General features: G+C 39.0%; 1 protein-coding gene across 1 annotated transcript in view; it reads right to left on the bottom strand.

Annotated features, from left to right (window-relative positions):
- Positions 1–3,165: 3,165 nt before the first annotated feature.
- LIPC (lipase C, hepatic type) overlaps positions 3,166–15,651 on the bottom strand; it is a 48,210-nt gene continuing 35,724 nt past the window's right edge. The window contains exons 4-9 of the mRNA XM_018913803.3: positions 14,545–14,662; positions 12,341–12,574; positions 10,736–10,978; positions 7,381–7,501; positions 6,456–6,674; positions 3,166–4,307 (exon numbers count right to left, since the gene is read on the bottom strand). Of these exons, the coding sequence (XP_018769348.1) occupies positions 4,202–4,307; positions 6,456–6,674; positions 7,381–7,501; positions 10,736–10,978; positions 12,341–12,574; positions 14,545–14,662 (1,041 nt within the window). The 3' untranslated portion in view covers positions 3,166–4,201. The remainder of the gene's footprint in view (positions 4,308–6,455; positions 6,675–7,380; positions 7,502–10,735; positions 10,979–12,340; positions 12,575–14,544; positions 14,663–15,651) is intronic.

The following is a 15,651-nucleotide window of genomic DNA, read 5'->3' as shown; positions in this document are numbered from 1 at the left end:
TCTTCTGAAGATCCATTTACTTGTTGAGCTCTGAAAGCAAAGAGGAGTACACAGATTCCACTTTGCTTGATTTTTGGCTTTTCCTGCCATGCCAAAATGTACTGTCTCTGTCAAAGTGTCCCTCTCAGTTTTAACATCCTGCAGTTATATATAAGAATAAATGTGTTTGTGTAACCTGCTTAGGGAAAGCCATGAAATTAATTTTAAATTACTTACATGATCACAGGAATAAAACTTTTCTTACCTCCAGAATGAAAAACTAGTTGCTGGTGGGATGTTCAAGCCTGGCATCATCGTTGCTGATGGATACCTTTGGAAATATATTTGGAGAGGAATATTGGAATTAATATGTAGTACACAATTGGTGGATGAGACTTACAGAAGGAGCAAATGTGCTTTTTGCAAGGCATTTTAAAACTGCTTAGCTGGGTCTCTGGGTTTCTGTGTGTGTTGCATGGCTGATTGAAGTGATAAGACTGCTTTTCAAAACCAGGTCCTGCCAGTGAGTCTTCCATTCTTCAGGCTGTTTGTTGAGAGTGGCCTGCTTGGACATCTGTTTCCCAAAGGGAGCAGGGTGGACTTTGATGTTATCAAAGCATACTCAGAGTTCCTTCCTCACAATGCTCCCCCCCACCACCCCCAGGATTTTTATAGAAATGCTCCTCCCTGGAGCTAAATAGCACTGTCTGTGCAAAGGGCATGAAAAGAAAATCCCTTGGAGCAGAGCCCTTCTGCAAATCCTCATAGAGGTGGTGGTGGCTGTGTTTAAATCCATGTAAGAACACAGCCCAGAGGGGTGGAATAATGCCTAAGCAGCTCAAATGCAAGTTTCATGTACGTTTTAAAGTATAAGTGAAACAAATCAGTACATAATTTTTCTAGCTAATATTTGACATAACCTTATTTTTGCCTATTAATTTATTCATCTTGCATTTTTTAATGTTCAGTTTTTAAATGTATACATTCACCTCGTGTAGAAGCATATATATGGTAGTCAGAATGGTGTGAGCATGGCAAAGGCATCAGAGTCCTCTTAAGCAATGAAACTTTATACCATACCATTGATATAATTTGATTTTTAATTTGTGCTCCAATATTTCTTTCAGGAAAAACACAGGAAGGAAGAGGCTTTTATTTGTGAACATTAGAAGTTCATTATTACAGAGAGCTGATGAAAAGGACAGCAGCCATTCTGTCACTGAGCTGTGTGTGCTCTGACAGGAGTAAGCACCTGGTGGCTTCCAAGGTCTCAAGTCAGCTGTATGGAGAGAGACAGGAGTAATTCAGTGAGCACAGAGTAAGGCACCACCTTAGGCACTTGAGATTGTAGGTATGAGTTCAGTTTTATGTTCAGGGATGGTGAGACTGAATGTATTACAGCTTGGGCTTCATTCCATGTTTATATCAAAAATTAGTGTAATGTCTGTCAAAACAGGGACAGAATTTGTTTGGGCATGTGATTTGTAAAAAATGGCAAAGTGTCTTCATACCTGCAAGAGTTCACATACTGACCTTTTCCATTTTCCTACTTGGCTTTTTAAAACCTTTCAAATTGCCTTATCTGAGGATATACCATCTTCAGTGAGTTGAGAACTGGAGAACGTTTTTCACAGTGTTTCATCACAATGTAGACACCTCTGAACCTTCCTCCACCTGCTTTTCCTGAAGTAATGCCTGCTTCTCCTGAAGTTGAGATCCCTTTATCAGCCTCCTAACCAAGAAAGTGATAGTAATTTGCAAGAAATGCCAATTTTGATGTCTGAAATGTTTCTAAGAGTGTAGTTTCTGTACTGTTGGGAGTACAGCCCAATTATTTTTAGCCTTTGTCTCTTACTTTGTCATCCTTCAACTTCTTCTGAAAAAAATTTTTTTTGAGGAATAGGGGTAGGATTTGGTTCAGAAAGCTTACAAAATTCATAGCTTAGAAAGTTGGTGATAACTGATGTAAATGCAATTCCAGTGACAGTATTAAATTCTCTTGTAAATGCCATTTCAGTGAGACTATTAAATTCTCTAAATAGACAAGAATTTTATGAAAAAAGAAAACCCTGAAACAGGAGTAAGTGGAAGGTCTTTAGTAACTTTTTGCAGAAGCAACAATTCAATTCTAGAAACAATTTAGAGATGCCTAATTTGAGTTAGCCACACATCTCCCTCTGTTGACTTTCATTTTCCATTGTGCTTTGGAACACTAAAATGGCCACACTGTCATTTGTTCCTTGCCTGTCATTCTGCAGGACATGGTTCATTGTAACTTCATGCCCCTGAAAATGCTCTCACAGGGTCTCTAGCACCTGAGTCCCCCCTGTGGATTATAGCTACTGCAAATGTAAAAAATCATCCAAACCAAAGGCCTTGGTGCTTACCTAAGTCTCACATACTTTTGGCTGAAATTTCCTTCTGTGTACATTCCTGGTTTGACTCAGCTATTGCACTTCAGCAAGTGATTCTTACACAAACAGAGAATGTGTTACAGAGCTCTCATAAAGTAATTATGATGCAAAATTTAAATATTCAATATTGCAAACTGAAGCATGAAATTAATCACTTAAATTGTAATTTCTGACACAGAAGGTGGAAATACTTTTGTGTTTAAAAAACCAGTTTGCTTCATTGAACAGAAGCTTTCAAACCACAAACCTTTGTTTTCAGTGAGGAACAAGGATCTTTTTACATGGAATCTGTGTTTAAAGAGATGAATATTTATCTAATCAAGATGCTACTCCTAGGAGTCATTTTAAATATTGGAACAGCTTCTGACATGTACTCCTCAGGATGGACAACAATTCTCATTTGAGATCTAAATATGCTTCAGTTCCTGTTGTAGTTGTGAGCCTTTCTGATTCTGTATTGAGGAGTATTCCTGTTTGTTTAAAAGGATAGAAGTTATTGAAACCAGCTTGTAAAAAGAGTTAATATTCTGAAAGGTTGGCAGAGGTACCTGCATTCCACATCTGATCACTGTTCACTGCTTGCAGGATCTGCTCAGCTTGTTCATTTACACCTAAATAAATCCCACTTTATTCCTGATAACATTTGGATATTTTGATTAAAAATTCCCTGCAATATCTCTATATTAAAAAATATGCTTTGCTTCAAGTCTTAACACTTTCTTGCACATTTTTTTACCACTTAGAGAACATTTAACACAAATTACACTCAAAATTCAGAGTTCAAGAAGCCTTAATTTTTAATTAATATTGTGCTCAGCATTAAAGTGACAAGTGAATACATATATATTGATTTCTGTTTCAGTATGCACAAACCACAGAATAAAAGCAATCTGAGACACTAATGTTCCTTTTTGTTGTTTATATTCTGACCAAGGAAACAAGGGAATTGTATATGTTTGACCTTACAAAGTTTGTTTTTATGCTCTGAAGCTGTTTGAAGGTTTAACCATTTTCATTTGTTCTGGCAGTTTCAAGTCATGCCAAAATCTGAGATCCAGAGATTTAGAATCTAAAAATCTCAGACCTTACCTGAATGGCTAAATATGATTTAAATGCAAAAAATTAACTGAACTTAGTTGTACTAGAATTTTGTGTAGTATACTAAGCATCATTCAAATAATTAAATTGCTAGTAATTTAAATTCAAGTTCTTTAATTAAAATAGTTAAAGAGCAAAGCATTTTCAGAAAACAAGGTTCATTAAAGAATTTTTAGATGATACTATTATTGGGGTTTTCATATGGTTATTACAGCTCAAAAATTTTCTATTTTTATATCTATTTGGTAGTATTTTCTTTTATGAACTATTTAATTCTCCATTAGGAAATAATTTAGCAAGGTTTTAACTGATAGCCATAGCTATTAATATTTCAATGTATTTACCATGAAATGAAGTTTCTTTTTTCCCCTTAAATTTAACAAAATTATGTTTTTCAAAGGCTTATGACAATGATTTTGTCAAATAATATTTTTATTTCTGGTGAGCAGATGTTTTTTTTAGATTTTAAACAGTTGAAAATTGACAGTTGCCTTGATGAAGCTGCTCACTGCTGATTTTCAGAGTATGCTCCTAGATGAACAAAGAGCATATTTCAGCTTACTGTCAGATAACAAAAACTGAATATCATAATGTATTTTTTTACCATCTCTGAAACTCCTAGGATATTTGACTGTGAATTTTTAGAACATTTTACTAGATGTATCATATTTGGAAAATTTTGGTGAGGAGTTGCCTTTTTGTGTTCTTGCTCATTTTCTGTTCTGTGTCTGGAAGAGATCGTCACAGCTCACAAATATCTTCTCTTGGGATGGATGAAGATGAATGTTGTCAATGCTTTGGGGGCAAAGTGTGTTTCTGGAAAGAAAAGACAGCATGTGAGTACAATGTTGGTTAGAAAGCCTAACGTTAGTTAGAGTCTCCCTTTCTTCAGCCAGTTTTTTAGCCTGTCTTTTACAGGAAGGCAGCTTTCTGTTTTATAGGCTGGTGAGGAAAGAGTTCTATCTGCCTGCCACACCATAGGGACAGAGGAGAGCAGCAGGCAGCTCCTGGGTACTGAGTGCATCGTGCCTCTGTCTCCCTGGTGTCATTGTGCATGTTCTCCACAGCACATCCTCACAGTCGCTTGGGCTTTACTGTCACTGGGGCATGGTTCCAGCTCTCACTGTTACCAGCATGGTTGCCCTGCTTGGGCTGTTGCAATGCTGCTATTTAGCTGGGAGGTTGCTAAAAACCAGCTATGTAGGAGGATAACATCAGCAACTGCATGTGCTACAGAAATATTTGAAACCAAATGTTGGAATGGGGTATTATATTGCTCATAATGGTCGTTTGTTAACTGCTTTTTAAGTTTATGCTGTTACATCTCAAGTCTTTGCCATTAGATAATTTAACAAAGGAACTTTCATCACGTTTACCAAGATCACAAACATCTAGAGGTAGAGATAACCCAGAGATAAAAGATTGTCAACTGTTCAAATGCTTGAGAGAACACAAGAGAAGTCAAAATATATTTCATGTTTACTACTTTTTTTAATTATTGAATTTCCAAAATTGCTGATTCTGCAATACACAATGTTGGGTATTCTGAGGAAGGCAGAACTCTACATACCTTTTTTCTTTGAAGAAAATACTTTTTCTTGGGTGTCCTTTGTTTCTCCTTTTAGAACCACCTAATAATCTTTCATTCCCCCCCTAAACAGTAATGCAGTATTTCAGTGATAACTGAATGTCACTGCCCAGATTGCAAGGAACAAAACCCAGCACATAATCAGTGTCCACTAAAAGCTTGGCACAAACTGCTCCCTCTTGCAGCAAAAAAAACTTCTAAGGAGCATTAGGTGCTTGATGATACCAGCATTATTTTTGTCAGTATAAGTGTCCCCCTCACTTATTAATTTCCTAGATAAGGAAAGTAGTACATCAGCAATAATTAGCTTTTGCCAGGTTGCTGGCACAGCTGCATTGGATAAAAGCTTCCTGGTTAGGAAAATGACTTCTCACCTCCATACCTTTTATCTCAAGGTACAGGAACCTGCACCTAAACAGAGCTCCCTAGTTTGCAATGTATGCTTTGCTTTAATTTGCTTTGCCAGCTAGGTCAATACTGATTGTGGGTCGTGGCTTTTAAAATAGCAGGAGATGTTGGAGACACTCCTTTGCTTTTAATGGCAGGAGCACATACCAAGTGCCAGGTTAGGAAAACACCTCCAAAATACATTTTTAGGAGGATTCAACCGAGGAGAACATGATCCTTCCTCTGCCCCCCAGCACACACAGATTGTCTTATGAAATGTCTCTTTTAGTTGTCTAATTTGTTTTTTGTGTCAATATTAAGGAGATGCAGCTCTGCTAGTAAGAGTTGTTCTGCAGGAAGTCTGCACCAATTGTGGTAAGAAAGGGAATGTACCAAGGAAAAATTGCCTTCTAGGACTGAGCCTCAGTTAAAGGTAAGGTGCTTTTCTCATTAACCTTAATTAAACTGCTCAGTTAAAATTTCTCAAAGGATTAAAGCAGTGAGAATCATTATAAGTTTTTTTATTCTGTCTTCTGGCTGAAATTTCTCTGCATGAGTAGGCAGTTTCAAATGTGTTAGCATTGCTGCATGTAGAGAACAAGGCTGCTCAGGTGTGGTGATCCAGTTTCAAAGCAATAAACAGGGGAAAGAAGAACACCAAAAATAATCAGAGAGCACATGATCCTTCTAATGAGTATTTTCAAGAATGGTGATGCTGAGTTTCTCTTGGAAGTAGGTATTGAAAGTCAAATAATTAAGATTTGGCATATTTTTTGTAAGTATGAATCTGAATATTTCACAATGCTAATGTTGAAATCATTATTTATCTTACATAGTCTCTTGTTTCATTGAAATTTCATATGGTCCTTATGGAGTAAGGTAATTACATTCATTGGTGTGACTGCTGGGGCTCGGATGGTTGTGTTTGAACTGGGACAACCTGGGTGCCAAACACCTCTGGAGTTGCTGAGTGCTCTCATTACACTTACCTTTGCTGTGTTTCCCCTGCTTTCACTCTTATTTCCTTCACTATAAGTCCTGGTCGACGGGTGCCCTTTGTCCATGGAATTATGGTTTGAAATGTGTTCCAGATATTTCCCCAAAGTGGAGGTAATTCCCATTTGAACTTGATCATGATGACATCACCGATATCGTAGTCCAGGGTGAGGAGAAAGGAGTAGGTTTTATTCCCAGTAATACTTTCAGCTCTACAGAAAACAAGATGAGAATAATGCTGTCTTAATTATTACGAATTAAAGTGAAAAAACCAGGATTTTTTCCCTCTGAAAACCAGAGAAAGAACTATGTTTGCTTCTCCAGGACAAAACATTAATGTCTCAAGAACATTCTTCCTCCAGGTGCAAAAAGTGATGAAATATGACAATATGCTATGAAAGAAGCAGAAGTGGCAGAAGCTTGAACAGCTGATAAAGCAGTAGTGGTTTCTGACAGCAAAAGAAAAGGTGTCCCATAATAGCATCTATGTTACAATTTCTGCCTGCTAGAGCAAATGCTGACCCACACTCTTGCCTTTGCTTACATTAATACAGATAGTGCCCATCATGACAAATATCCAAAAGTCTTCATCTTAATTACAGCTGATTTTTTCATTTGTGTTTTAATTGTTTATACCTCCCTGTCTTAGCTATGGGATGGATCAAAGTAAGTGGACAGAAAAATTTCCAAATTTCCAGTTTGTATTCTAACAATTTTTTTCTGCACAAACTGCATCATCATTGTAAGAACTTGTGACTTTCAGGGAGTATGAGTGAAGAGAGGACAATTTCCAGTTCATGTTCACTTAGCTGTACTAAACCATTTCACTCATAGCATGATTATCAGTGTGGTATGATATTACAAATTGTCACATGCATCTTTTGTCACATGCCCAATTACATGTGGAACAATACTCACAGTGGGACGTGCAGGTTTTTAGCATCAGCCTTAGTGCCTGTCAGAGACATGGTGAAAGCTGGGTCTATTGGCTTGCCTTGGATTTCATTGATGAAATGGATCTTGAACTGATAATGATACACTGGAGGAAGGAAGAATCGGCAAAAAGTGGCAAAATGAATGGTCAAAGAATCAAGAGATTTCTTAGGCAAAAGAATTTTGCCTTTCAGAGCAGAAAGTTGATGGTTATTCCATTTTATTTTTCAACCTAATTTATTGAAATTAAAACATTGTCATTTTTCCTGGTTGTTGCTGTGCTGTGTAATCAGTTAGCATTTGTGGCCCTATTGCTTTATTTAAATGATGGAGGAAAAGGTAATCAGGGTTGAGCTTCTTCTTGGAGAAAACATTCCTCCACAGGAAATATTTCAGCTTTTCTGAAGTTTAGTTGTCAAAATTTCTGGCAAGCCCTCTATCTAGTGACCAGGCAAATCCTTGTGACTGGGCATGACTAGAGATGTATGATACAGATTAAAGACCTTATGCAATGTGGTCAGGCTGTTTCTCTGATCAACTGGAAAATTGCCCTGCAAAACAGATGACTCACAAACTTTCCTTGACTGCATAATGATATGCTGTGCCTAACACACATCTGTTAACAATGTCATCAATGCTTCAAGGTCTGGGGAGTTTCTAGAACAACACTGTTTAGGAAAGTCTGAACTGAGAATTGTCAGCATGAAATACGCCTAAGAAGTCATCAGTTTGATATTTTAAAAATTAAGAAAAAGAAAACCCCAACAACATAGATTTCGAGCATGTGCATACAGATACTGTCAGCTACATTTCAATGTCCAGAACTCTATCTGGTCATTCTTCCAGCAACTTTCTAGACAAAACTGATAGATTTAGATATGAAGGAACATGATTGCATGCTATTTTTTGAGTAGAGCTCTTTACTCATTTCAGTATTCATGAGTCACATCTGAGAATGGCTCCCCACACCGCTAATGGAATCATCTTTTATGCACATAGTTATTTTGTGTGTGTGTGTGTGTGTGTGTGTGTGTGTGCAGCTCAGAGTGCTCATGGTGGAAAGTATTTCCTGGAACAGCTGTATCCTTTCATTGGTTTATAGTTCTTGTATGTTAGTGAACAATGTATTTTCTTTTGAAAATGTGTCCTTCAGTAGAAAACAAAATGGCTGATTCTGTGCCACAAACCTGATGAGGACCAAGGCAGAGAGGGTTGTTTACAGATCACTTTTTAACTAATCTTTCTCTGGGTTTTCTCTCTGTAAAAACTGGTTTTTCAGTATATGATCAGACACAGCCTAAAGTTTTGCTGTGATTATGGTGCTTACTTTAAGGGAAAATTATATAAAAACTCAGAGTCCCTTCACAGCTTTATTATAAATGTTAACTTCCGTGTAACAAACTGGGGTTTTTGTTTGAGCTGGACTGAAGTATGCTCCAGAATACAATGTCATTAACTTGAAAATGAAATGTTAGATTTTGTGAAGACACAGAGGATTGTGAAGTGTAATGTTGAGTTTCTCAAATTTCTTATGTTTGTGCTCCTCACATGATTTTCAAACATTTTTTTTAAAGCATTACAAAGATGACTTTGTAAGCACCTTCCCACAGCTGCCGCTTTGTTTGGGAACTTTTGTGAAAGGAGATCATTGTCTGGGGTACTTTATCCACATATGTGCCAAGGATGGTTTGTTATGCAAAACCAGTTCTAAGCATAAAAATGCAACAGGTTTAAGTGCAATCAAAGCCAACAGGACAGAGATATTTTACCCCAAACTGAAACTAGCTCCATGCCAGAGAGGAACGCAACTCAGTGACCGCATCCCGTGCCCGGGTGTGGGAGCAGCCGGCAGCGCGTCCCCAGAGCCTGTCATTCTCTGGTCCTGGGGAGGACCTGGCCCTGACTGTGCCGGAGCAGCCTCTGTAGTTTTAAAATCTACTCCAAGTATCTTCCTGAGCCATTTTAAATAGTATTAAGAAGGAATTCAGCAGGTTCAGCTGCTCTGAGTATTATTCAGGGCTCTGCAGATCCCTCTGGAGTCATCACTGAATATTTCACAGCTGTGCTAGTGGAAGACTTCCAAAATTATTTTAAAAGTACCTCAATTTTTGTTTACTTTGGTGGTTGTTTTTTTGGTTTTTTTGTTTTGTTTTTTTTAAATCTATGCTAATGCATCTGAGTAACGGGGCACTGTGGGAAGACCAACTATATAATGCAAGCAGCCTTTTAAAGCCTTTCTCCTCATCCCTTCAGTGTTCGCCCCGGGGTGCACGAACATGGGAAGCGCTTCCCAAGCCCAGGGCGAGGGGCAGGGTGGGGCAGAGCCCTCCAGCAAGAGGGAGGCTACGGCCAGGCACACCCCCGGCAGCGGGGTGCGGGAGTCCCGTGGCCGGGCTGTGCCGGGGCTGTGCCGGGGCTCTGCGGGGACAGGCAGCGCCTCAGCCTGAGCGGAGCCCCCTCCGTTTGTGCGTGTCCTGTGCCTCGGCCCGCGCCCTGCCCGCTGTCCGGCTCCCCACACGCCTCATGGCAGCCGGGGAAGGAGGTGGTGAGGGGGAGAGCCGGGCGCCAGGACCCCCTGCACCGACATCCCCTCGGGAGAGGACTGTCCCACATCGTCCTTCTTGTTCCCACTTTTAAAAGTGCGTGAACCTTTCCAGTGGCGAGGGAGCGTCTGCTCAACAGCAGCAGTGAGCTCTGGCGGCTGAGTGCAACGGAGACTGGTAGGAAGGCCCTGCGCCCTCTGGCAGGCCATGGCCCCTCTATCTGATCATACAGCCCAAAATCCACACTGACTCGATAAAGTAACGTAGTAGAGCTAAAGCTAGAGTGCCAGTCTTAATTTTAGTGCTACAGTTCAGCCTTGCAAAAGTCCATGCTATTCTGTTCTCTGTCCATTGTTTGGAAAGTAGTAATTTATATGTCATTTCATAGTCTAATTGCGGATAAAATTTGGACAAACGCAGAACTGGATGTTTTATAGGCCTCCCAGAGTAATTATGCAGCTTTTTTTGGCTTGGCTGTATGCCTGCATATGTTACAACAAACCTGCCCAGTCCAGCTGTAGGGAAATCCTGCAGATCAGGACCCTGGGCATCTGGGAGCCCTCAGCTCCCCTCGCCTGGGGCAAGCAGGCAGTGTGCTTTTTCCCACAGAAATATGAGAGCCAGGATCTGGATAAAAGGGCATCAAGATAGCCTACTGGGATTCTTAGTTGTCTCAGCAAATTGATTATTCTCACAGATTTTATAAGCTTTAATGAATGAGTAAATAGGATCACAAAGCTTAGGCTCAGACTTCTACTTTGTGATCAATCTGGACACTAAAAAATGTTCCCACAAACCTTTGAAGGGCATATGTGCTCTAGTTTTCAGAAAGAGTCGTCTGCTTTTGGGCAGCCTTTCCTGCCTGATGTTGTAGCCCAGGGTGTTACACCTGTTCTTCTTACAGCTGAGGCACAGTCCTTTGTTGAAAGTGTTGATGTCGTTGCACCAGTAAGCTGTGCTTTGCTTGTCCTTGTGCAGCACAGAGTCGATGAACAAATGAACTGACCTCTCATGGGCACATTTCACAGTTTGAGTGATGCCTGCAAAAATGCAACAACAAAATTTTACATGCCCTTTTTTCTTTTTACCATTTTAACTGCAGAGTAGTACTGCAGCCAGCTATAAACTATACACATGATATTGTTTCTCCACACACACCCCTACCCTTTGCATCATGGTTTTGCCTCAGAAATCGTACATCACAGCAATTTTACTTTTAGGATCGTTCAAAAATAGAATGGCTGAACTTCCATGATAATAAACTTAAATAATTTTCTGCTTAAACTTCTCTAGCCTGACTGTATCAGACTGTAAATAGGAACCTTGATTCTGGCTGTTTTGGCAATAGACAATTCAACCTGAGTTGATGTGCAGTCTTTCAGATCATGTCCCATTAAAGACAGTCTCATTTGGAATTGCTGAACACTCTTGCATTTGGATATTTAGTCAGCAATACCATATTTTGTCCCTATTAGACTGATACACTCTTATGGTGAATTGAATTTTTCTTGCAGTTACTGCTTGGAAAAAGGAGCAAAAATTTTATTAAATGCAATAAATATATTTAATAGGTCTGCCATTATGAGAAGTATCCTTTTATTCTTTAAGTGCTATCAAATTACAGAAATTATTTTGTGCAAATACGATGTATCACGATGCACTGCTTTATGTTTCTGCTGATAAGCTTTGAGCTGATACTTGGTTTCACATTTGTCATGATTTATCTTCTAACAAGTAATGCCCAGATTTAGGCATTGTATGACCATAATTGAGAAATGCTCCTGCAATGTCATGTGCTGGGTGAGCAGGGCTCTTTGGGGGTTTTCAGCCAACACTTCTGGTTGTCGCTGTACATCAGGACCTTTTCCAGTATCTTGCATCAGTTTCTCTGTAGGTTTATGTTTAGGTGTATTAATAATAAACTCCTATAAATAAAGGCTAGCCTGGAACACTGGCACTCACCTAGAGAGAGCATCATCTGTGCTGCCAAAGGACATGGAGGTGGGAAAAGGTGAGCTATGGAGGTGAGTAGTACAGACTTGTGTTTCATTTGATTTGAAATAATTGATGGCACGCTAGACAAATCTGGCTTAATTAGAATAAATTGTCTCATCTCTCCTACTGCTGAAACAAATGCCATTAAATTATTCAGAGGTGCTTGACAGCAGGATGCTCATGGCCTCATTTTCAGGAGTGCTAGGCAGCTCAATTCCTTGCTGGAGTCAGTAAAACCAATATGAACTCAAGACATGTAAAAATCAGATAATTCATCTCTAAACAAGAAAATACCTTGCATATAAGGGTGATAACAATAATAATAATCCTTAGATGCTGTTTAAGACCCCCAGACAGACCCAGTACAGCTTCCCCGGTGCCTCCCACTGTGTGCCATTGGTTCTTACCAGCAATCCCCAGCTCTGCAATGTGGTTGTACACGTGCAGGATGTGACAGCCAGGCTGGAAGGTGCCTCCATTGGGATAAAAGTCAAAATGAGCCACAGGCTGCTTGATGCCAACACTGAGGCCCATGTGCTGTTTAGTGAAGGTGTGAATTGCATCCACAAAGTTTGCATCATCTGGAGATAAACGGTCTGTGGGTGACATTCCTTCAAACAGGGGACCAGCAGGGTCAAGGCCTGCAATAAATGCAAATAATCCCATTGTCATATAGTGCACAAGGAATGTTCTACTGCTGTAAGTCTGGGATAAATGTCTGCAAACAGACAGCACCTGGTGCTTTACAAGGTCTTTCTCTGATGGAAACAATAAGAGCACTTGTTCCACAGAGCTTGTTCCATGGTTACACCTAAAGCAAACACAGGCACTGTAACAAACACTAACAGACCTGCACAAGGACACAGGCCCGAGACAGACGGGTTTGTCAGAGACAAACTGTGCCTGCTGCCAGTGGCACTTGAGGGACCTTGACATAATTTTGCTCTTTCAAACTCTAGAGGTTGTGTGTTTCAGAGGCCCTTTGAGAAGACACCAGTCCCACAGCAAGATTGACTTTTGGGCCACATGTGGGACCTAAAACTTTAAAAACTTTATAAAGCTCCAATTATTGTTTATAAGCCCTGTATGCCTGCTAGGTTTTGTTTGTAATAATTCTTCAGCTTAAAAATCTTCAAGGCAGATATTGCAGTATTCAGAGAAATAATACTTCACTTAGGGAGTCTTGCTGATTTTTGTTTTCTGGACTTTTTTGCATGGTGGTCTTCTTGGTTGGGAATTGATTCAGGAAGAGAACTTTGTGCTTAGTTTAAAGCTACATTCAGCTTTGAGGACAAGCTTCTAAATTTTATATTCTTCAGTTGGTACTGTGGAATAATATAGTTGCATAGATATAACCAGACAAGATTAGTAACACAGGCAGCAAGTAGGGAAGTCCCACAAAGGCCCACATTTCTTTTTAGCTTCAATGACTTTTATCACTATCCACTTTTGGAACTTATTGTTACAAGTCTGAAGAATTTTGCTGAAGAATGCATATAGCAGTCACAGTAAATAATGTGCTCTAAGTTCCTTTGCTTATCCATTTTCAAGGTGTTATGTTCTCATAAGGTTTGAGCAAGCAGTGCTGGGGAACTGAAGTGCTTCAGTGCATACACTGGTGTAATATTATGACATATTTTGTAAAATCAGCCTCTTGGCATGCAGACACTGCCACAAGAACTGATTGTGTAAGAGACTGTGGTATGTGGCAATGAATCCAAGATCAGAATGGTGACTTCGAAGTACAGCCATGAGTATTTGCCTCACTCCTAAATCTGATTAAAGTAAAATGTTTTCTCTGATAACTTAAATGTAGCTGATGTGGGTCTTGTGTAAAATGCACTTCTGTTTTCATTTTGTTTGGGTTTTTTTAAGCTGTCACTGTGCATTAGATGAGGTACTGTATATAGTATAATCAATAATATTATAAATGTATTTTCATTATACTCATAATTAGTACAATTACAAAACATTACAGAAGGTTCAGAATGTCACTAGTCAATCAAGTGTTAGGGTTAACTTTGTTTACTTTAAGCATCTGCTAGGGGTACTCTGATTATGTGCTTCTTGTAAAATGTAATCCAGAACTCATTTTTGCCACAGGACAGCTGTTTTGAATTCACTATGTGGGCACTGTCCCACAATTGAAAGCTCAAGCACAGTCAGGCAATTTCCTTAATATACTTTTAAAATTACTCGCTAACAATGAGTAGTATTTGAATGACTTTGGGTCAAGACAGTGGCCAAATCCAAGGTTAGTGGCTAACATTTAGTTTAAGGTGTTACTGGGAATGGATAAGAGATAAACTGTAGCAACCTGCAGCTTGAGGCTTTGGTTTATGATTTCTAGTCCCCATGGTTGTGTATTCTGTGTGCCATAATTGGACTGAGGTAAGAAATATCAAAGATAGAAATGCTATGAGACCTAATTTTCAAAAATATTTTAATTAAGTTTTCTAAATCTAATTTCTAAGCCAATGAGATGAAACTTCTAAACTGTGCTGAATATTGCTATTCAACTGCTAATTGTTGATATGACATTGATATGTCAAATATCTTCATAACTTGATTCAGTTGACTGTTACTTTTCTTAAAGGTGTAAGTCTTTTACCTGTAATTCTTCCAATCTTTTTTGTACCATTGATAAAACTTCCAGCAAATCCTGAAACATGAGCTCCCAGGCTGTATCCAACTAGATGAGCATTGCTTCTGGAAAATTGAACGGATTCCTGCAAGATAGTGGCAACTTGATTTAGATGAAGAAATGTGAAAGTAAACAGTGAAATATCTATTACATGCTAGGAATACTGTGAATTATAACACAAGAAAATTGTATGTTGATTGTGGTCAAATGAGGTGCATGAATCATTCAGTAAATTTCTGTTGGAATGTTATTCCTTGATTCTTTTTCAGGCATCAGGAAAATGCCACACATTTGGGCACTGCCACTTATCTTCTATGCACAGGAAAACCATCAACACACTGGAATTTTTCTTGTTGTTTGTTGTCAGTCATTTGATGCAGATGTTCACTGCCTTTTGTCAGCAGCATTTGGCTTTCCTATGATTATGAAGTGGATATCTGTTCTTTAACTTCAGGGTAAAATAATCCCCTATAAAAAGTGCCTTTTTTTTTCCCTGAGATACCAGCACAAGCCAAACTAAAGGGATCAAAATATTGATCAGACATGTTAAATGATACAGCAGTGATATTTCTTGTACAAAGATGTGTATCTGATTTGTAATAAACCTATGGAAGCAGAATTGCCCTTCTTTCTATCTAATCAATGCTATGTACATCTTAAGCATTTCACCTGAGCTTCAAGGCTCAAAGTGTATCTGACTTGTAAAGAAAAATAGCATATATTGCTTGCAGGAAAGGCAAACCTCACTTTCAGTTTCTTTGTGGATGTTGCCTCTCCCAGTGGAGTGGCTGTGCAGTCTCAATACCAATCTCTTCTGAAGATGAGATGAAACTTGGCAGACTTCTTGTGAGAGAGACAGCTCTTAGAAAATCACAAGATCTGACCAATTTTCTTGTCAGATGATACTGACATGGATGCTATTGAGCCTGTTACTGATCATGCCCTATTCTTGAAATAAGAGCACTAATATTTACTTAGTGTTTGTTCTTTATTCTTTATTAAAATGTTGTGTGGGACTGCAGGTTTTGTTACATCCATTGAGAATCTTTGAAAGAGTAATTTATTCAAGCCTTG

This window comes from Serinus canaria, chromosome 10 (genome assembly GCF_022539315.1).
Source record: "Serinus canaria isolate serCan28SL12 chromosome 10, serCan2020, whole genome shotgun sequence".
Classification (NCBI taxonomy): domain Eukaryota; kingdom Metazoa; phylum Chordata; class Aves; order Passeriformes; family Fringillidae; genus Serinus; species Serinus canaria.
This window is presented reverse-complemented; position numbering and strand designations above follow the sequence as displayed.